Genomic DNA, 24,287 nt, shown 5'->3' on the forward strand with positions numbered 1-24,287 from the left:
TTCTCAGGTTTGAGCCTCTACCTAGTAGCTTGAAACTTGGTTTTGAGACCACCAAAACATTACTCTCATCAAGAAGAAGCTAACAGTGGTAACCGAAGCTCGAACGGAGCTCGGAAGAAGTCGCACGCGCCACTGACGAAAAGACCACATTGCCACGCGCCTTGACGCGCTCTCACGTGCTGGCAACTGATTGGGAAAGAGAACCACGCGTGCCCACAAGCCGGCGAAAGTCCGAGGCACGTCCAGAGGTTGAAGACGCTAACATCAGTGGCCACGTAAGCATTGAGTCAGCATCGTCAACAAGTATCAGGCCACATCAGCGCGCCACATTAGTTCTGAGTCAGCTGCAAAGCCAGCAGGGGACCAGCGACACGTCAATAGCCCGTACAGTGCCACGTCAGCATCCGGGACCCACAGCCACGCCAGTAGATGGGCTCAGTGCCATGTCAACAAGTGCCCATAGGAGGTGGGCCTCGGTGCCACGTCAGCAAGTGGGCCCCCAAGACACGTCAGCAGGTGGGGATCGCGGTGCCACGTCAGTAGACGACGTTAGTAGCCATTAATGTCATTAGGAATATTATGTTAAAGTTAACGAAGAGTTTACCTTTTTTGACCAATTTGACCAAAAGTTTGACCAGGCTTTTCGGAGCCATTTCGAGTCAGTTTTTCGAGCGGCTTGAACCATTTCTAAGGTTTTCGACCGTTCCAGAGCTATTGGCGGTGTCCATTTATTAAGATTCAGAGCAGAATGCCAGGATTGACACTTTAAATTTTGAGGTGGAGAATTTTGATGGGTGGAACGACTTTAGTCTATGGCAGAGCACGGTGAAGGATATTTTGGTTCATCAAGGCTTGATCAAGCCATTGATCAGGAAGAAGCCAGATGATTTCAAAATGATGATTGGACCAAATTGGAGACGAAGACAGTTAGCACAATTCGATTGTGTCTGGAAAATGAAGTTAAATATTCGGTGTTAGACGAAATCTCACCGATGGAGCTTTAGAAGAAACTGGAGCAAACGTATATGTCGAAGCCCCTTACCAATAAATTATTTCTGAAGAAGAAACTTTATCAACTTCGAATGAACGAGGAAAGCAGTCTTTTTGATCACAAAATGATTACAACAAGATTTTGACCCAGTTGTTGAGCCTCGGCGTAAAGATTGATGAAGAAGATAAGGCGTTCTACTATTGTCGTCTCTACCAACTTCATTTGATGGTCTGGTAACTGCATTGCTCATAGGGAAGGATACCTTGAAGTTGGATGATGTGATGGCATTACTTCAAGATTCTAAGATGTTAAGAAAGCCGATTGTGATGTCTCATGAGCAAGCTTTGGTAGCTAGCAGTGAGAGACAAGGAAGAAGTAAAGATCGAAAGCTCAGAGGTAAACAATGGCGTTCAAAATCAAAAGGACAAGATACGAGCCAGGTCGTATGTTACTGGTGTGATAAAAAGGGGCACTTCAAGAGGGACTGTGAAGATCGAAAAAGATACGAAGAATAAAAGAAGACACGAAATGGTGTCGATGTATCGGAGCATGCCATATGGCATGGTAATGACAAGGTCCTTGTAACGGTGAGTAGCTCACATCGACAAATTAGTCGAAGAAATGTGCAGTGTCAATACTGCAAGAAGCACAGCCATATGAAGAGAGAGTGCCGAAAATTGATGAGAAAGAACATGAATGCTCATGGCAGTCCAAACGATAATGGATGGGTTTTGGACTCTAGGAGTTCAATTCATGTCTGCTTTAAGAAAGAATTTTTTCATTCTTTCAAAAAAGTTTGCGGTACGATATCACTCAGTAATGAGTCTTCATGCGATGTCAGAGGGATTGGATCTGTGAAGCTGAAGATGCCTGTTGGAGCGGTATGCATTTTGGATGACGTTAACTTTGTTCCAAGGATGCGAAGAAATTTGATCTCCCTTAGTCGATTGGATTCTAAGGGTTGCCAAATCTCTATCGTAGGTGGAGCTATGGAGGTGACCCGCCGTGACTCAATAATATTTACTGGGAAGGAGTCTTGTGGACTGTATCAGTTGATGGGAACCACAGTGGTTGGTGGTTTGACCTTAAATGATGATAGCGGTACATCATCAGAAACAAATAGTTCGGTTTGCTGATGAAGAAGGCGGTACTCTTTGCATGGTTCAAACGTTTGAACCAAGTTATGAAGATTTGCCTTGATCGAGTTTGTATCAAGGTGGAGCTGTGGGCTTGGGAGTTGATACTCGCCAAGGTGGAGATTGTTAGGAGATGTGGCTCGAATGGGTGTCAGCAGCCGCACCACCCAGCCGAAATTTTTGAAGCTGGAGATGGACAGCCACCAACAATCTACCTACCATGTTGAAATGTAGCTGCCTTGTTTGACTTCCTCCCCCTCCCATATGTGTGTATATATATATGTGGTGAGTTGCAGCAGTTTAGTTGTGCTATATTGTGTGCAGTAGAGAGCTGTGTGTGTGTGTGTGCATGCAGAGAGTTGCATTGTGAGAGAGCTGAGAGCTGTATTGTGAGATTGCATAGAGGTGTGGTGTGTTGTGTGTAAGGCAGAGTGAATCCTTGTTGAGAGAGTGAGAGAGGAGTTGAGGGCAATAGCCTCCTCCTTCTGCTTGTATAATTCTCTCGGTAGTTATAGTAGATTTTGTACTCTCCCGTGGACATAGGTCACAGTGGACCAAACCACGTAAATCTGGTGTCGTATTTTGTGTTGCGTAATTTTTACTTGTGCAATTGTTGCTTGTGGATAATTTCCCAACAATTCGGATTTACATTTACAATGCAAATCAATATAATCTAGTAGTTAAAGAAAAGAAAATGAAACTTAGAGAAAAGATGACTAAAAGTTTATCTCATTTCATGTATCCTTAATGCTTTTTATGCATTATAAGCTCATAATCAAATTACCATACAAATTCATAAGTATGTGAGAAGATGAGTTAATAATCATGTCCTAGTGTCATGAGTCAAACTTGTTCAAAGTATTATGGTTGTCTGTAACCGTTTGCCTTGTATGTGTGGAATGAGCTATAATCATGTAAATATTAGTAAAGGTTTTATTTATTGAAGTTTGTTTATGTCTTAGTGTGAAAAGAGATTATGATTCCTCGATCAGTTTGATATTTCCTTGTGTCAAAGCTAAAATAGCATATAAAACTCTTAAGGAGAGGGTGAATATTCATCAATCATTGTAAAACTTACTAACATTTGTAAACATATTTAGCCTACCTGCTTCCCGCACTAAACACATGTTACCTACAAAGGTATTATTAATGAATTACGTTACTTTAATATTTACCGTGTTATTGTTATTTGCTTACATGAATTGGTTACTATTTTTGCTTATTTTGTTTTCAACTGCTATGAATATGCTCTTGTGATAAAAACACAATATATTTTGGCTAACTAGTTTGTGTATTTCAAAATCGAGATGATTGGATTCAAAAAGTTTGTTTTGAGGAAGTAATGAGACCCTCGTGGGATTAATTTCCACACATGGGCAGCACAAAAGCTTCCCTAAAAAAAGGCCGAACTCGTGGGATTAAAAATGGTGTCATTTTTCTTTAAAAAACTGTCTTTGAGGAAGTAATGGACCCCCGTGGCATTAATTTCCCCACATAGGCCCCACGAAAGCCTCCCTAAAGAAAAAAGGGGCTAAACTCGTTTTCTTAATTTTGAAACTAAAAAAAAATGGGTACAATTTTTTTTTTTTTAATTCGTTGAGGAAGTAATAGGACCCACCTGGGACTAGTTTCCCTATATGAGCCCCACAAAATCCTTTTTCAAAAAATCATTACCGATTTTGCCTCATTTGTGAAAATAAAACCCGATTCTTATTTCCCACACTTGGATTTTGTATCATAATTCTTTTTTAACCTTGGAAGTCTTTCGGATTCTCCAAAATTGAGTTTTCCTAAAAAAATTTTCAAAATAGGGTTATCTCTCTTTAAATTAAGCACTATTTCCCGATTTCCAAAAACTCTTTTCTAGGTTGGTCACCTCGACTCAAAAATCCTAAATTCCCTTCATTTTTCAAAAAAAAAAAAAAAAGTTGAATCTCTTGTTTTATTTTTTAAGGTAGTAAACCTTCTAGGGGGAATTCATTTAAAAAATACTCAAACCCAAATTTTTTTTCTAAACTACATTGACTTGATCCTGGGTCTCATTTATGTAGGTAGCTTACCCTGAAAGAGGTAGATCTAGCCCAAAACAAATTTTTTTTTTCTTCTAGTTGTATCTAAATGAATTTTCAACCAGTTTTCAAAAAGGACAAGTAATGGAGCCTCCATAGGGTTCAATCCCCCTTATAGACTTCATGAAATGTTATTCCTTTTAGACACACACACACACACATAAGTGTGATAACCATTCTTGAATGGGTGCCGATAGGAGTGCTGAAAGACTGATCATTAGTAAGATGGTTGGTCAATCACCTTCCCTATGCATAAATGTACTCCTAAACTCAAATTTTGATTTTGGCATACCTTTTTTAGGGTTTTTATTTATTTTTCCTAAGTTTGTTTTTTTTTTTAAAAAATAAGGTGATAACTTCATGTCATGTGATGCACTGTTTTGCACTTTTTCAAAAAATCCTCTCTTTTAAGGACTACTCTTTCCTTTTTGTCGACATCCCAGACGGAATCTGGTGTCGACAGCTTTGGCGACTCCATTGGAAACTTTTGAGAGTCGAGCCGCATATGTTCTTAGGTGTGTTTCCCTTGTTCTGTTCATATTATTTATGTTCTTATCTCTTTTTAATTTGTGTGTGTAGGGATGTTATTACATGTGTTGTTTACTTTTCAATACCCATTTTTTGATGTCATGCATAGGTAAAGTGCACGAGTCTTATACCCGAACTCCCACCTATTTAGGAATTAGGAGAGGAAAGAAGTAGTGGGGCCTTTGTGGGGCTTATTCCTATGTATAGGTCTCATAAAAATCCCCTCACTTGAGATATTTTCTTTGAATACACCTTGGGGACCTTTCAAACCATGAGCAAAGGCCTAAACCATGCACTAGCAAACCACGAGTCCCTCGCCCATGCCTTTGAACTGCACATAGCATTAGGACACTAGGAGCAATGTGGTAGGTTAAATTGTGTTATTAGTTTGTCACCGTATGTCTTTTTTTTACAAAGTCCATTAAATTTGGACACAACATGCCTAAGGAAAACCTTAAGATATATAAGAAGCCACCAAAATCCAAGAGGCGCAGGTCGTCAATTTGGATGCATTGTCAATGGGCTATCATAGCTCACTACCAAAAAAATGAAGTTGTGACAGAAGAAACAAGACGCCAATGGGATCTTCAGTTATTGGAATTGGCTTTCAAAATGGGATCAGCGAGACTTTTGGACCAAGTACAAATGTACCATCGATGTTTTGAAGGTGGACGTCGACTAGAGGGCTCTTGACACCTTGGTACAACACTAGGACCTGTCATACTAGTGCTTTACCTTTGAGCCCTAGGCTTCTTACTATTAGTAGAGGAATATGAAGAGTTGCTATAGGTTCCAAAACTAGTGCAGGATTGAGTGTATAGCTATGATCCAAAAGAGAACCCAAGCCAAGCACTAATTTGGGTCATAAGAGGCCAAACTAAGGAGATAATTGACAAGACCCACGAGAAAAGAGAGACAAAAGGATGACATTGGATCAATTTAGAGAAAATATTCAAGAATCATCGCTAATGCTAACTCTCATTTTCATTTTCAACTATTAGCTCTCACCATTTACAGCCTGATCCTCCTGCCCTTAGCACCGCAGCTGTATTTTTATGAAAAATGGAGCATATGGGAGAGGCACTCGTACTAGTTATCCTCGTTGAAAGATTCCTCTTTCTCAATTTTTATCAAGATAAGGGGAAAGGATCTATCTTATGTTGCATATAGTTACTATGTATGTGGCTCATTGGCTACATTGCTCTGAACCTTTTTCCAAAAGTGCCTTCATAGGGGAGAGGAACCAGATGATGGAGTGTGCTCAGAACTATCATCAAGTGAATGTGATAGAAGCCATCAATAGTATGAAACAACCAAATGTGGAATGGGTAGCCAAGTGGATGGCTCTTCTCGCCCAATGTTACTGATGTAGGACATTCTCTTGGGTCCCACTTTTTGGTGCCCAAAGCTACATCAGCTATGCACTAGCTCTCACACTCCAACAGATAGGACACCCCCAGTTCATCTCTCAGATAACCCACTTGGACGAGTTCCAATTCAAATATGAGGAAGTGTTAGCAAAAGAGAAGATCAAGGAGATGAAGGCAGCCTAGTGGAACCCTAAGATCTTGGAGAAAGGTGAGCACACCTCATATGTCACTATTAGTTACCCGACCTAGCAAGAAAGGCGAGGCAAATCTTATAAGGTCTCAAAAGAAATAAGACCATGCCTCGGCCCACAAATTTGAAGGATTATTACAAGGAATTATAAGCCTGCCAACATGAAAACTAAGGTGTAGTCCCAAGAGGGCGGGGGTGGATTGGGTTTATAAAAGTTTCTTTAAAACCTTTTTTTTAAATTCACAACCTTTTGTAAGTTTCTTAATCACACAAGAATGATTTGATTTTCAATTCTTAATTAAGCCAATCACAATCCACACTCAATCAATGAATTGATCAAATACAAACCAATGATTCTTAATGTGACACTTTCAACAATGTCAAACAATACCCAATTAACCAACCAATTTACATATCACAAATTACTTAACCAATATTTTTGCAACAACACTTTCAACGATTCAGTGTTTGAATAACTCAAGGTAGAGTTTGATAAAAGCCCTCTATTTATGAACTTTATGAACTTCCTTTTAACCAAGGTTTTCGCAAACGATTCATCAACGTACTTCCTTAAATTAAAAGTTTCTCAATCTCAACTTTCAACTTCCAGTGTATGTGGACAAATATTTATCATATCCTTGAACCTTTCCCAGGAAGCTAGAAAAGTCTCGTCACCCTTCTACATAAAATGAATGATCTGTTCCTACAAAAATTGAATTCTCTGTGAGGGACAAAACTTATGTAAAAATTCTCATTCCATATCAGCCCCAATTAGAGATAGAGTGAGGTCTCAAAGAATTAAACCACATCTTTGCTTTATCCTTCAAAGAGGAAGTAAATAAACGAAGTCTAGTAAATTCATCAGTTCTAGCTTTAGAAAAAAAAGTATTGCAAGTCAACTCAAACTCAGTCAAATGCTGATAAGGACACTCGGATTCCGTCCCGCAGAACTGAGGTATCAATGACGTCCTTCCACACTGAATCATGAAAATAAGTGCATTATTAGGTAAAACAGTTTAAGATGGTGCAGTGGTGCACGTAGGTTGTAAAAAATCCATAAGATTGTATGGTGCAGGTGCAGCCATATTTTCTTCAATAGTCATTTTTTTCTCTCTTTTTTTTTTTATGAGATGAATTAAAATAATGGGAAAAATACTAATTTGAAACTAAAACTAACATTCCCCGTTAATGGCGCCAAAAACTTGACTCACTCGAAAAATGAGCAACTTGAAAGCTATCCCAATTATAGGAGTTCAATCATGTAATAATTAGCCCAAGGGCCAAATCGCCTCCTCGAGGAATGCATTTAAATTCCAAACTTCATGTAAATCCCAAAGAAAATAAGAAAAAGAAGATTTTACTGAAAATAGTTCCGATTCGTAATTCTGGATTTTTGAGAGTTTGTGACTAAATTAAAATACCGCATAACATAAACTAAGAACCTAACACACATAAAATAAATGACAAGAAACAAGTAATGGTAAATAGATGATGGAAAAATCAACACAACTAATAGTTCTACTCAATGATCCGTCCACACAATAAAATAAACTATAACAAAATTAAATGAGTAAAACAATCCTACGTCTAAACATTTAGACAAAGTAATAAATCCAACGTTTGAAATTTCAGAAAAAATACCAAAGATGAAAACTTTATTACTCAAATTAAACATTCAACCATAAAATCCTCAATTAAACATTAACTCAAAAAAATAAACTTAACCAAATCAATAACTTAAACAAAAATAGTACTTAATCCGAAAATAGATTCAAACAAAAATAAATTAAACTTAAACTGCAACGATGGCTTAAACAAAAATTAAACTTGAACAAAAGCTTGAATAAAATAAACTTAAACAATGTATTTAAAGAACAATGAAGTAAAAAAACAAGGGGGAGAGAGAGATAGCCAAAAATTTGAGTGATGCCGAAAGTCCTCTGCTGTCTTGCACACTACCGCCTCACGCTGCTCTCTTCCCCCCATTAAACCCTCCTCCTCCATAAAATACCTTATCCCCCCTCTAATATTTTACCCTAGTCATGTCTCTTCTTGAGATAGGCGCATAGGCCTACTTTTTGGTGGCCCGATTTTGACCCCATAAACGTCCGAATTAGGAAAAGGCAAAATATGTCTAGGTTGTCTCCTAGTGAATTTCAGACTTGGATTGTAGCCCACTTTCCATTGCACGACATGGATTCATGTGCACGAAGCCCACATAGTCTTCTCACACACAAGCACACACGACTTCCAATTTGCATCAGCTCCACGTGAAGTGCATGACCTCTTCACAGGCTCAAGTTCACACATGCATGGCTCGGCTTCTCTCACGGATGACCCACACATATTTTAATTTCGGCTTTAATTTCCAAAAATTATACTGTAATAATAAAACACAAATGCCCTTAAATTTTCGACCAAAATAAGATAATTATCTAAAAATTATCAAATAAGCTCACTGATTAAAATGATGGACATAATCAGGCATTTAATTAAAATTATAATATTTAATGCATGAATTTAAATACCTAATTACGCAACTTTGACGTGTAATCACACCCCCCCCCCCACACAAAACTAGCGTTTTGCAAGTACCTAGCAAAGCAAAAACTAAGAAAACTACCAAATCAAATCTACCTCCTCTTTCGCAGGAAACACGGTTGCATTTACCAAATGCAACAAGGCTTTCAACCACTAAGTCAATCTTAGTGGACGAGTTGTAGTCTCGTGAGAGTTTCCAGGGCAACACCCACAAACACCAATTCTAATTAATTTTAAATGAATGCACATGCAACACAAATATACCATTTCACATACAAGAATATCACCAGATTACACACAAGCTCCATTCATACACAATTCACGCAACTCCGAAACAAGACACTCATGCAAGTTTCATCATTATATAGTCATTAGGAACAATATACTCACATAGATTCAACGAGCAGTACAATTCAGAGTTAATGTAACCGTATAAATTCAAGTATAAATAGGCAAAACTTTGAGGCATGTGTAATGTGTATGACTCGTTACACCTAGGATACCAATGGACACCTACAGAATGGTCGTTTTGACTCAGCCTAACTGGTATACCCTAAAAAACACTCAAAAGGATGAGTTCATTGGTCATATGTGAGAAGGAGTGTCATGATCAAACATCCCACATATTGTAAGGAACAAATGCTAAATGTATGGAATGGACTAGTTTAAAAAGGATCTAGCCTATTTGTGAGGTGTCTGGTCCTTCACCCTAACATCTTCTCACCTACTCACCATATCCAACCAATACCACCCTAGATCAACTTATTCAAAAACCAGGCATGAATATTTCAGAGACATTAAGCGGTTGAAGAGTCTTCATATGTGGAGAACATGTTCCGTGTCCTTGACTTTTTATTGTAGTTGTGTGGAGCAAGTATTAATCTTTCACCCCATTCTGGTGCATTTCTATTTCTTTTTTCTGCTCATTCTTTAATTTCTTTTTTTTTTTTTCACGGTCAATGGAGAAAATCATTACACTTCTTTTGTTGTCTTTCTACCACCCATATGAATTAAGCGCGAATAGTAGTCCATGAACTAAGTCTATTTATAGAGTTGGCTCAGCCTCCACATCTTGAGTAGGCTACAAGAACTAGGTTTCTATCTCCCCACTAGATGTCACCTCTAGGTTAGCAAGTCAAAACTGAGACTAGTGTACAAAGAGTATTTAAGAAAAAAAAAAGGAAAAGTTGAGTTTCATGAACTCTGAGTTGACGTCAAAAACTCACAAGAATGATAAATGACTCAACAGTACCTCACAAGGTGTCAAAGTTGCCACAAGAGCTTTCTCAGTGCTCACAAGGAACCCTAAGTGCTAAAAGTCACGTGGACGTGTATTTTCAGCCTCATAATATATCATGTAAATACAAGATTTTATATATCCAGATTAACATGAATGAACTACTAGTCAACTTATATAGAATTACAATTCCTAAATTAGACATATAAAGAGAAACTACACATAAATAACCCACTATACAGCTTAAGTGTGTAACTCCTATGTTATATGTAAGTATGTAAAGGGTATAAGTCAGTGTTAATCATGACCTAATCATCAATATTCAAATTTTTTTTTCAATGTATTTTCTCATCCCCACGCCCCCCCCCCCCCCAAACTAAAGTGGAACATTCTCCTCAATGTGAAAGCATAGGGGAAATAGAAAAGATGTGCACGAGGGAAGTAGAGCGTACTTGGGTGGAGGTGTAAAGGAAAAGAAAAACAGAAACTAAGGAAAAATGTACCTGAAAATTAACTAAAAATAAAATAAGGTAAAAAAAAAAAATGAAAAGAAAGGAAAGAAAAACATCACAGTCTGTCTAGTAGAGACTCTGGAGGAATTTCATTTGGTGGGTGCAAGTCTATGTATTTAAACCGGTAAGTCTCCAAATTTGAGTCGCCACAATGAATTAGTCTTGTTACCTGCACAAAAGTTAGCCTCAAATAAATCAATACGTTCTAAGGTACCAAAAAAAACATGTGCAGACTACCTTCCTTGTTTTAACAAGAAAGGATCTTTATTCTATATATTTTTCGGGAAATTCACTTCTTTAAGAACTGGTCTTTGAGGTAAAGTTATCAGAGCAGTTACCTTTGGTTCTTCAAAAGCATCAACATTAAAAATGTTACCTGGTTCCTTGAAATTTAAACTCTCACCATTCTACTCAACTTCTTTATCGGGTGTACCAATCACCTTACCACTACGGGGATTTGCTTCAGCATTGCACTCCTTGACATTTACTCCAGTAGGGAGTGACAGTTCCATGGTTGCCAATCTCTGAGGATAAGGTACCACTGGTTGGTACTCCTTGTTAGTCTCGACCTCCTAATTAACTGTCTTCTTCACTTCTAGGCTCACTTCCTATGATTTTTCTTTGACTTCATCTGTTTCGGTTGTAACTTCAAGTGTCGGGACAACTGTTTGTCTGTCGATGAGTGTCTCAGGTTAGGAAACTTCTTTTCCTCTTCTCGAAGTAATAACACTCTCCACTGTCTCAAAAGAAACATTATGTATTTTTTATTGTTGGTGCTGGTATTCTTGAGGACTAAGCTGAGGTTCTACCGAAAATTCCCTTTTTTCTAAGATATTCAACTGCGTGTCTATCTCATTAATGGTGTCCGGCAATTCATTCATGGTCTGAGCATTAATCTGCATAAATTGCTGAAGTGTATTAGCCATTTGTGCCATGCTATCCTCAAAAGACATTGTCGATGGAACAAGAGCTTCATTGGATTGAAATCCTAGAAGTGCGTAGCTCTGATAGATCTTTTGTGGCAAATACTAATGTGGAGGAGCATTTGGATAATATATTGGCTGCAAAGGTAGTGCATAAGACTGAGGAGGCTATTGAAATTATGAAGAGTATGGACCAAATTGATCATTCTCCCATGAAAAATTCAGGTAATTTCTCTATTCCTGATTATAGGTGTTTGAGAATAGCTGATTTGGAGCTTTGTTAACCCAATTTGTTGATTGTATTTGATCATAACTACTCTCCTTTTCTAATTCTTCCACCCTCTTTTTCAGTGCAACAACAAGAGCCTGGAGATTATTCTTTGACATCATATTTACCTCCATTACTGATTGTACTGAGAGGTTGTACTGCCATTGGTGCTTGATCATATAATGTATTCCATTGTTGGACACTTTCAGCTAAGTAATCAAAGAATGATAGTGCCTGATCCGGTTCCTTACTGAAGAGTTTTTCATTGCACATAGCCTAGACAAATTGTTAGCAATCAGGAGTAAAAGTTGTATAGAAATAATTGACTAACCTCCATGATTCAAACCCGTGATGTAAACAAATATTTATCATATCCTTGAACCTTTCCTAGCAAGCTTGAAAAGTCTCGTCACCTTTTTGCATAAACTGAATGATCTGTTCTCGCAAAAGTTGAATTCTCTGTGAGGGACAAAACTTATGCAGAAATTCACATTCCATATCAACCGAATTAGAGATAGAGTGAGATCTTAAAGAATTAAACCACATCTTTTCTTTATCCTTCAAAGAGGAAGTAAATAAACGAAGTATAGTAAATTCATCAGTTCTAACTCTAGAAAAATAAAAGTATTGCAAGTTAACTCAAACTCAATCAAATGCTGATAAGGACACTCGGATTCTGTCCCATAGAACTGAGGTATCAATGACGTCCTCCCATGCTAATTCATGAAATTAAGTGCGTCATTAGGTAAAACAGTGTAAGACGGTGCAATGGTGCATGTAGGCTATAAAAAATCCATGAGATTGTGTGGTGCAGGTGCAGCCATATTTTCTTCAATACTCAATTTTTTTTCCTTTTTTTTCATAAGATGAATTAAAATAATGGGAAAAACACTAGTTTGAAACTAAAACTGACATTCCCCAACAACGGCGTCAAAAACTTGACTCACTCAAAAAATAAGTAGCTCAAAAGCTATCCCAAGTATAGGAGTTCAGTCGTATAATAATTAGCCCAAGGGCCAGATCGTCTCCTCAGGGAATGCATTTTAATTCCAAACTTCGTATAAATCCTAAAGAAAATAAGAAAAAGAAGATTTTACTAAACATAGTTCTGATTCGTAATTCTGGATTTTTGAGAGTTTGTGACTAAATTAAAATACAGCATAACATAAATTTATGACTAAATTAAAATACCGCATAACATAAACTAAGAACCTAACATGCATAAAATAAATTACAAGAAACGAGTAACGGTAAATAGATGATGGAAAAATCAACACAACTAATATTTCTACTCAATGATCCATCCACACAATAAAATAAATGATAACAAAATTAAATGAGTAAAACAATCCTACGTTTAAACATTCAGACAAAGAAATAAATCCTACGTTTGAAATTTCGGACAAAAGACCAAAGATGAAAACTTTGTTACTCAAATTAAACATTCAACCATAAAATCCTCAATTAAACATTAACTCAAAAAAATAAACTTAACCCAATCAATAACTTAAACAAAAATAGTACTTAATCCGAAAATAGATTCAAACAAAAATAAATTAAACTTAAACTTCAACGATGTATTAAACAAAAATTAAACTTGAACAAAAGCTTGAATAAAAATAAACTTAAACAATGTATTTAAAGAACAATAAAGTAAAGAAAAAAAAAAACAAGAGAGAGAGAGAGAAAGATAGCCAAAAATCTGAGAGAGGTCGAGAGTCCTCTGCTATCCTGCGCACCTCCACCCCACGTTGCTCTCTTCCCCCCTCAATAAACCCTCCTCCTCAATAAAATACCCTATTCCCCTTCTAATATTTTCCCTAACCGTGTCTCCTCTTGAGATAGGTGCATGGGCTTATTTTTTTGTGGCCCAAGACTCCTTTTTTTCCTTAAGCACTACACACGGCCTAGTGTAGCAACTTCAAGCTCGATTTTGTCCCCGTAAACGTCCAGATTAACAAAAGGCAAAATACGTCCAGGCTATTTCCTAGAAAATTTTGAACTTGGATTGCGGCCCACTTTCCATTGCATGACACAAATTCATGTGCATGAAGCCCACATATTCTTCTCACACACAAGCACACATGGCTTCCAATTTGCATCAGCTCCATGAGAAGTGCATGGCCTCTTCACGGGCTCAAGCTCACACATGCATGGCTTGGTTTCGCTCACGCACGACCCACGCACATTTTAATTTCGGTTTTAATTTTCAAAAATTATCCTACAATAATAAAACACAAATGCCTTTAAATTCTTGACAAAAATAAGATAATTATCTAAAAATTATCAAATGAGCTCACTGATTAAAATAATGGACATAATCAGATATTTAATTAAAATTATAATCTTTAATGCATGAATTAAAATACCTAATTACGTAACTTTGACACGTAATCACACGCAATTTATGTATGCAGAAAAATTTAAAAGTAAAGAGTGAGATTGAGCTTTTACAATGTTCGGCTTATACAAGCCTACGTCCTTGCCTTAGGAAAGACCACCTAAGGATTCCACTATAACGCTTCTTTACGGGCGAAGCAAAACTATTACAATCCATCCTTCAATTAGGGTGGAGCCCCCTCTCCAATTGATACCCCATGTTTGGTACAACGATCCAATAACACTGAACCATCAAGAAAACAAAGAGACAATAAAGAATTCTTGTGTACAAAAAGTGCTTTCAAATAGAGCTGGTTAGTACAAGATTAAGCACAACTAATACTTCAAAGTAAATATCAAATAAGAATGAATTTGAAGCTCAAGAATGTCACCAGGAATGCGGTTTAATCTCAAATTTTGCGCAATTCCAATCAAAAAATGAGAAACAAAAAGGCACTCAACACAGTTTAGATTTGGGTTTTCTAGATTTTTGAGATTTCTTTTGATAAATTAAATGAACATGCAATTTAAATCCTAATTCCTAGCATGCACTGAATTAAATAACGAGAAACGGAAATCCTACGTTATCAACCCTACGTTAACTACCAAGCAAGAATTGAAACACACGTTTGAACGTCGGAATAGAAACTAAAGGCGATAACTTTCTTACGTAAATTAAAACACGCAATAATAAAAAAAAACTCAATCGAACACAAAAATAAATAAGCTTTAACACTATCAAGAACGAAAATTTAACTCCTTAAGAACTTAAGCAATAAACAAAAAAAAACCAAAATAAAAACTCAAACTTCAATTAAATTGAAATTAAAATAATTAGAACCTAACAAAATTAAATCCTAAAGACTTAACTTCTAACAATAAATAAGAAAAGAAAGTAAATAAATAAACTTTAGCAATAATAATCCAACAAGAACTTAAAAGTTAAAAACTTGAATAGAAAATTTACTGAAAATCAACAATAAACATTTAAATATTTAAGAGCAACAATAGAGAGAGAGAGAGAGAGAGAGAGAGAGAGAGAGAGAGAGAGAGAGAGAAGAACAAAGCAGCAGCTGCGGCACAGCGGAAGGGGAGCTGGGAACTCGGCTGGCCGTGGCTCGAGGTTCAGTAGCTGTGGTAGCAAGGCAGAAGGAGGCAGGAGGGCTCAGGGTGCTTCTTCTTCTGCAGATAGCAACAGTAACCAGCAGCAGCAATGAGGAAGTCAAGGAGAGCTTCGGGTCTTCTCTAGCAACAGCAGCAGCACCTGAAGTGTACGTGGTGCAGGTGCAACCATGACTTCCTCAAAGAATTGGTCAAATAGATTGCTCAAATCAATTTCAAAATCACTCGTAAAAGTAACAGAAGAACAGTCAGATTATGTGTTCTATGTCACTACTGGTACTGGGTGAAATTTTAGACAGTCTATGTGAATTATCTCGGACCTAGGGCATCAAACATCAATGTAAATGACAAAAATTCACCAACATAGCAGCAAACAAGCATGATCAATTTTTTTAAAAAGTTTTTCGATTTTTTATTTTTTTACTTTTTTCATTTTTTTATTTAATGAAAAAACAAAAATAATTGTAAAAACACAAATTTTGAAATTAAAACTGGTTCTCCCCGGCAACAGCATCAAAAACTTGATTCACTTGAAAATAAGAAACAAAAAGGCACTGAATACATTCAGATTCAGGTTTTCTGGATTTTTGAGATTTTTTTTGATAAATTAAACAAACATGCAATTTAAATCCTAATTCCTAACATGCACTGAATTAAATAACGAGAAACAGAAATCCTACGTTATTAACCCTACTTTAAATACCGAGCAAGAATTGAAACACGCATTTGAACGTCGGAATAGAAACTAAAGGCGATAACTTTCCTATGTAAATTAAAACAAGCAATAATAAAAAAAAAACTCAATCGAACACAAAAATAAATAAGCTTTAACACTATCAAGAACGAAAATTTAACTCCTTAAGAACTTAAGCAATAAACAAAAAAACCAAAATAAAAACTCAAACTTTAATTAAATTGAAATTAAAATAATTAGAACCCAACAAAATTAAATCCTAAAGAATTAACTTCTAACAATAAATAAGAAAAGAAAGTAAATAAATAAACTTTAGCAATAATAATCCAACAAAAAATTAAAAGTTCAAAAATTGAATAGAAAATTTACTGAAAATCAACAATAAACATTTAAATATTTAAGAGCAACAATAGAGAGAGAGAGAGAGAGAGAGAGAGAGAGAAGAACAAAGCAGCAGTTACGGCACAGTGGAAGGGGAGCTGGGAACTCAATTGGCCGTGGCTCAGGTTTAGTAGTTGTGGCAGCAAGGCAGAAGGAGGCAGGAGGGCTCAGGGTGCTTCTTCTTTTGCAGACAGCAACAGCAACTGACAGCAGCAATGAGGAAGTCAGGGAGAGCTTCAGATCTTCTCCAACAGCAGCAGCAACAACAGCACATGAAGTGTACGTGGTACAAGTGCAACCATGACTTCCTCAAAGAATTGGTCAAACAGATTGCTCAAATCAATTTCACAATCACTCGTAAAAGTTATAGAAGAACAGTCAGATTTTGTGCTCTATGTGTCACTACTGGTACTAGGTGAAATTTTAGACAGTCTATGCGAATTATCTCGGACCCAAGGCATCAAACATCAATGTAAACAACAAAAATTCACCAACATAGCAACAAAGAAGCAAGATAAGTTTTTTAAAAAAAAAAAAAAATTCAATTTTTTGTTTTTTTATTTTTATTTATTTTTTATTCAATGAAAAATAAAAAATAATTGTAAAAACACAAAATTTGAAATTAAAACTGGCATTTCTCGGCAACAGCGCCAAAAACTTGACTCACTCAAAAAAAAGAGCATCTCGAAAACTATCCCAAGTATAGGAGTTCTGTTGTAATATCAGCCCAAAGGTCAGATCTTCTCCTTAGAGAATACGATTTAATCTCAAATTTTGCGTAATTCCAATTAGAAAATAAGAAACAAAAAAGGCGCTGAACACAGTTCAGATTCAGGTTTTCTAGATTTTTGAGATTTATTTTGATAAATTAAACAAACATGCAATTTAAATCCTAATTCCTAACACGCACTTAATTAAATAACGAGAAATGGAAATCCTACGTTATCAACCCTATGTTAACTACCGAACAAGAATTGAAACACGCATTTGAACGTCGGAATAGAAACTAAAGACGGTAACTTTCCTACGTAAATTAAAACACGCAATAATTAAAAAAAAAACTCAATCGAACACAAAAATAAATAAGCTTTAACACTATCAAGAACAAAAATTTAACTCCTTAAGAACTTAAGCAATAAACAAAAAAACCAAAATAAAAACTCAAACTTTAATTAAATCGAAATTAAAATAATTAGAACCCAACAAAATTAAATCCTAAAGAATTAACTTCTAACAATAAATAAGAAAAGAAAGTAAATAAATAAACTTTAGCAATAACAATCCAACAAAAAATTAAAAGTTCAAAACTTAAATAGAAAATTTACTGAAAATCAACAATAAACATTTAAATATTTAAGAGCAACAATAGAGAGAGAGAGAGAGAGAGAGAGAGAGAGAGAGAGAGAGAGAGAGAAGGTCGTAGGGTGGTGGTCTGGAATAGAGCAGCAGCTGTGGCACAACAAAAGGGGAGCTGGGAACTCGGTTGGCCGTGGCTCAGGTCCAATAGCTATGGCAGCAAGGTAGCAAGAGGTAGAAGGGCTCGGGGTGCTTCTTCTTCTACAAACAGCAACAGCAACCAGCAGCAGCAATAAGGAAGTCAGGGAGAGCTTCTAATCTTCTCCAGCTGCAGCAGCAGCAACACCTGGTGTCGGTTGGGCATTCACAACACAGTAGCAGTAGCTGGCAGCAAGGGAACTGAGAGGGGAAGCCTTGGGAAGAAGGAGAAGGGGGAGGAAGCCTTACGCATGCATGGAGGATCCAAACTCGGCGGCATAGCCGGGTCACATCAGATTTTTTTTTCTTCTTTTTGCTTCCCTTTCTTATTTCCTTTTCATTTTATCCTTAATGAACGAGGATAATTTTTGTCATCTTAGAGCCTATTTCTCTTAAAACTCAAAACATGGAAGTTATAAATAATCTTCTCTTCTTTCTCTAGGATTTCAAATCGTCTCAATCAGAGCTCGAACAAGAAAATTACGAATAGATTACAAAGTAGCATCGGTTTTGGCTTCCAATAATCACCCTGCGATAAAAAATACCAAAAAATCATAAATTACTCAATGAAATCTAAAAATTATAAATATGACACCATGCTAAAATATTGAGAGTAATTAGGGGTTTAATTAAAAATATAAGCCTCAATGCATGAATTAAAGCACCTAATTACGCAGTTTAAGCGAGTAATAACCTCTCCAGAGGGAGCTACGCCTATGTGTGCCATTTAGATCTTTATATAGATTTGATATAATCTTGCTCTGATACCAATTGAAAACTAAGGTGTAGTCCCAAGAGGGGGGGTGAATTGGGTTTATGAATTTCTTTTAAATCTTTTTCTAAATTCACAACCTTTTGTAAGTTTCTTAATCAAACAAGAATTATTTGATTTTCAAGTATTAATTAAGCCAATCACAATCCACACTCAATCAATGAATTGATCAAATACAAACCAATGATTCTTAGTGTGATACTTTCAAAAATGTCAAACAATACCCAATCAACCAACCAATTTACCAATCACAAGTTACTTAACCAATATTTTTGCAACAACACTTTCAACGATTCAGCATATGAATAACTCAAGGTAGAGTTTGATAAAAGCTCTGTATTTATGAACTTTATGCACTTCCTTTTAACCAAGGTTTTCGCAAACAATTAATCAATGTACTTCCTTAAATAAAAAGTTTCTCAATCTAAACCTTCAACTTCCTGCACTTAGATACACAACCACACAATTTATATATGCAAAAAAATTAAAGAGTAAGGGTAGAGAGTGAGACCGAGCTTTGACAAGGTTCGGATTATACTAGCCTACATCCTCGCCTTAGGCAACACCACCTAAGAATTCCACTATAATGCTTCTTTACGGGCGAAGCAAACTGTTACAATCCCTCCTTCAATTAAGGTGGAGCCCCCTCTCCAAGCGAAATCCCACACTTGGTACAACGATCCAATAACCCTGAATCGTCAAGAAAACAAAGACACAAGAAAAAATTCTTGTGTACAAGAAGTGCTATTAGATAGAGCTGGTTAGTACAAGATTAAGCACAACTAATACTTCAAAGTAAATATCAAATAAGAATGAATTTGAAGCTCAAGAATGTCATCGGGTTTCTTGCTTTGATTTGAATCAAACTTAGAAGTTTTTGCTCTTAGATCAGTGATCAAAGACTCAGTATATATTTGAAAATTCTCAACAAGAATATATGTGCAAGAGAGCTTTGAGAGAGAGTGAGCAATATAGCTTAAAAACTGATTTTCAATTCTTGGTGTGTGATTTGATTTGAGAAACCATGCATTTATAGACTAAACAAGTGATAAATTCATGTTGCCCAAAAAACTTGGAGTATTGCCCAAGTTTTTATAAAGTTTGGGGCACAAGCAACTCAAATTTGAAATTTAAAAGTCATTTAAAAAACTAACCGTTTACGAGGGTCAATCGCCTGAAAAGATAAACATATTGTTTTTCATATTTGTTTTCAAAATCCTTAGCCATCTTGCTATGATACTTTTAAAGAGTATTTTCTGGGGTTTTCAAAGTAAGGTCTCTAAGTCCATATTAACCCCTAATGAGCTTCAAGCATTCCAAATGTTATTTAAAGTGAAGTACTTACATAAGACTTCCTAAAGACATTCAAAACTCTCTAAACTTTGAAGTCTTCATGTATATCATTGCTTTGAATCATCTTTTTCTTGAGCTTGTGTATTCTTTAAGCTTCATACGTTTTGACCATCTTGGACCTATTTGAGCTTTCATTTGATCACCCACCTTGTGAATGAAGTATAACTTTATGGTACTTTTGATCTTTGGACTTTCAATTCTTGCACCTTTTGAACTTGACATACTAGGTTTCCTGAAATATCATCACTTAAGCCATAACTTGTTAAATTATCCTTTATTTGTTATCACAAAAGATTCGAAAGCCATGTTAGGCCAACACAACACATTTACTATTAAGAATGGCAAAAGAAGGTCTAGAAGCTAAAAGGGCAGAAGAAGAGACTCGATGAAGAATTGTACAGAAATTTTCATGAAGAAGAAAAGCTAAGACTTAGGATTGACAAGTTGACTTGGGTAAACCATAATTTATGGCAGATATCGAGGGAGAAAAATTCAACCAAAGAAAAGGTTGCAGTCAGAGGCCGATCAAGTGACTATATAAAATCAAGCACTAAAAAGGCAAAGGATAGAGCTAGATAGCGATAGGATTCAGTGGGCTAAGAGAGCATTACAGGTAAAAGAGAAAATTGACTGGTTGATGGCAATGAACCAAGAGCTAGGAGCAAGGCTCAGAGAGGTTCAACTAAAAAATCTAAATCAATTACCAGACCTTAAGGCCTAGAAAGATTATGCAAATCAGCTAGAGGAGGTCATTAAGAAAAGGGAGGAATAGTGCGCAATCCTCAAAGCTACTAAGAGGTAGACTAAAGAAAAACTTTGCATCATCACTGGTGTATATTATGTTATGTGGGATAGGTTGATGGCCTTGAATCCCCTTCTTCAGTAGGCCAAAGCAAGCCACCATCCCAAGGATCAAGGAGACCCTAACCCAGATAGTGGCGACCAAGTCAACTTGAGCCTTCTCTATACTCTTCCCAGTATTGATTGTAATGATTTTTTTTCTAAAATTATGAATAAAAGTTCTCTTGTTTGCCTTCTTTGGGTAGTATAATTCTAAGGATGAACGTATGAAAACTAGATTTGTACGTTTTTGTGGTACGGATAATGCCCGTATGGGTTACAAAATCAAATGTCCCATAGCATGTCGTGTTCATGATGCAACAAACTCTTTTTGTTCATTTTATTATTTTAGTATTTTTTTTGTTAATTATTTTTCTAACTCTGTGTACACTAGAAATAAAACTTTCAAAATTTCACCCTAAAAGAGGCACCATCATGTTGCTCAAGACCCCATTATCACTCGAGCAAGATCTAGAAGCATAGATTGATCAACTAAAGTTAAGTCAGAGCGAGAATACGCTAATAGACAAAAGGATAGAGTCCTTAGAAAAGGTTGCAGTTGAGTTCGTAAAATTAATGAAAGGGAAACACCAATAATTGGCAAGGCTTAACCCCCTCAGGTTGCACCAATCCCTTCAAAGCCAACCTTTATAAATAGCACTGGACAAACCCTATCTATAGAGCAATCAAAGCCACAAGAAGAAGAAGAGCATTCTACCAATAACAAGGATAGGATGGCCTATATAAAGGAACAATTGAGTTCGATCCAAGGTTTACAAGATATAGGGGTAAGAGACTTTAATGATCTGTGTGTTGTTACTCGAAAAATTCAAAGTAACTGATTTTGACAAATACAATGGAATGAGGTGCCTAAAGATCCATCTCCATATGTATGCTAGGAAGATGGCACCTTATGCTAAAAACCATAAGCTTCTAATGCATATGTTCCATAAGAATCTCATAGGTCCATCATTGAAAGGGTATGTATCCTTAGACAAAAGCCAAGTCTAGAAATGAAGAGACCTTACCAATTTATTTCTGAAGTAATACCAGTTCAATGCAGATGTGGCGCTTAACCACACAATTTTGCAAAACAAGGAAAATAAGGATTTAGAGACCTTCAAGGAATACACAAAAAGGTAGAGGGAAACAGTTGCACAAGTAGACCCACCTTTGATAAGCATAGAATTTGTATCCACATTTTTTTAGACTTTAAAGGGGATATACTTTGATAGTTTGATCCCCCATAGTCTGTTTAGCTTTGCAACTATTGTGGCTATCAGGGAGAAAATCGAAAATGGATTGAAGACAGGAAAGATGGTGGACTACGCCTGACCTATTGAATAGAGCATAGGGAAGAAGACATCGTTTGTCAAAAAGGAGAAAAAGGAAGGAGACATTGGTATGGTGGCCCAAGGTAAAGCCCAAAATAAACCAACCTCAACCCAAATCATTTATACCTACACCACCCCACTTGCCCCTGTAACCAATCCCTAAGCAAATGCCACCCCCTCAACTGCTTTAAATTCCAACCAAGTCAATCCAAATTCCAAATCCCAAAGAGATACTTTACCAATTGTTTTGACTAAGCAATTTAAGCATCTCTACGCTCAAAGTAATATAGTACTTATCCCAATAAGGTCAAGCCAACAGATGAGGCGCCATAACCTAAATGTGACATATAAATTCTATATGATTCTTTTAGACATACCACAAAATATTTCCTGACCTTGAAGCATCGGGTCTAAAACTTGATTGATGTTGACATTTTAAAGTTCTAAGAAGTGCCCCACCCTAATATCAAAACTAACCCGGTACTAGATTATGGAACCCCACATGTGAATATGATTGTCCATCAATGCCCTTCCATTATTAGAACCATCCACCAATTAGCTTCCTTCATCCATGAATCCATCAACCAAACCCAACGAGTTGTTTAAACTCATGAATATGAATGTCATCAGCCCATCTCCACCACCAGTCATTATCACCTATAGCCCCACCAACAGTCCATCTCATTACCTCTTTAAAGAACAAGTCATTGATCCTCCAACTCCCTGTACCTTTCCCTTATTCAACCGATCAAGTCGTGCCTTAAAATTATGAAGTATAGGTCATTGATCCTAATGTGTTTGGGAATGCCGAAGTTAAGGGAATGACTCAGAGTGGAAGATGTTACACTCTGGAAGATTTGGAGAAGAGGAAGAAAGAAAAAGAGAAGGAAGGAGAAGAAGGAAAGGAAGATGATGAAAATAAGAAGAGAAAAGTTAATGATTAGGAGATCACCAAGTTTATTCAGTAGCCAAAGACCAGCGACATTGTGGATCAATTTAGTAATACCTTAGCCTACATCTTTATGCTTAGACTACTCATGGCCTTTTAAGGCCATCGAAACACTATGATAAGGGTACTAAACGAGGCCCATGTGCCCCAATATGTGCCATTGGAACAATTTGATCTCGTCAATTCAATAGAGGTTGTCAACAAAAAAGCATATATAGATGACGAGATCTGACTGCAAGGGCGAGGCCATATAAGTCCGCTGCAAATCTTAGTCAAGCATAGAAAGGTGCTTGTATCTTGAATCCTGTTGGATAATGGGTTTGCCCTTAATGTGTGCCCTTACACCACACTAATGAGATAGAGTGTAAACAAGTCATTGATGAGAAAAATTAGTCTCATGGTCAAGGCCTTTAATGGAACAACTAGAGAAATCACTGGAGAGATTGATCAAGATATTAAAATTGGGCCATGTACCTTTTCTATCATGTTTCAAGTCCTAGATATTATGTCTTCATTCAACATACTACTGGGGTGTCCATGGATCCACAAAATAAGGGTTGTACCATCCTCCTTGCATCAAAAGTTGAAATTTATATAAGGGAATCATTTGATAATAGTGAAAGAAGAAGAGAGTCATGGGGTATACAATTTAGAAATAGTGCCTCACATCGGGACCGATGATTAGAGAATCAAGGGTTCTTTTAACGCTTTTGAGATGGTGTTCCCCACCTACATCGGTGAATATTCTGAAACAAAACTAAGAGGTGGGCAAAGGACTTGGAAAACATCTACAAGGGATAACTAAGCCAGTGACATTGAAGAACCATAAAGATACTTTTGATTTGGGATTCCACCCAACAAAAAAGGATAGGGCCGATGTTATAGCCTTGCAAAAAGAAAAGAGGCTAGTGAATCTTGAGGGAAGATTTCCATATAAGCCTGGTCTAGTGTTTCTGCATATTCGCTACACTTTTTCAAGGACTTTTTGTATTGTTTGTCCCAGATTAAAAGTCATTCCAAAAGGAGATGCTAAGCTTGAGGGACTCCCAAACCTATTAGAGAGCCAATTATCAGTCAACGTGATCACACAAGAGCTGAACAATCCAAGTGCTGCTAAATTTTTGTTTTGTCCTCTAGATAATTGGACCGTCACTATTCTTCCAATGTATACATGATTTTCCAAATGCTTATTCTCCTGATGGTT

General features: G+C 36.6%; 1 protein-coding gene across 1 annotated transcript; it reads left to right on the forward strand.

The window, feature by feature from the left end:
- The first annotated feature begins 1,683 nt into the window (after nucleotides 1–1,683).
- LOC131149605 (uncharacterized) lies at nucleotides 1,684–2,354 on the forward strand. Its single transcript, XM_058100245.1, has 2 exons — nucleotides 1,684–2,118; nucleotides 2,208–2,354. Exons 1-2 carry the CDS (start codon nucleotides 1,684–1,686, stop codon nucleotides 2,352–2,354), a joined length of 582 nt encoding a protein of 193 aa, XP_057956228.1.
- The last annotated feature ends 21,933 nt before the right edge of the window (nucleotides 2,355–24,287 follow it).

Source organism: Malania oleifera, chromosome 1 (assembly GCF_029873635.1).
Source record: "Malania oleifera isolate guangnan ecotype guangnan chromosome 1, ASM2987363v1, whole genome shotgun sequence".
In the NCBI taxonomy this organism is placed as follows: domain Eukaryota; kingdom Viridiplantae; phylum Streptophyta; class Magnoliopsida; order Santalales; family Ximeniaceae; genus Malania; species Malania oleifera.

Bases quoted from the DNA above. Each gene is read 5' to 3' on its own strand.
- LOC131149605 (XM_058100245.1), top strand. From the start codon at position 1,684: ATGAATGCTCATGGCAGTCCAAACGATAATGGATGGGTTTTGGACTCT. The intron at 2,119-2,207 runs GTTTGCTGATGA...GTTTGTATCAAG, and splicing joins CATCAGAAACAAATAGTTCG to GTGGAGCTGTGGGCTTGGGA.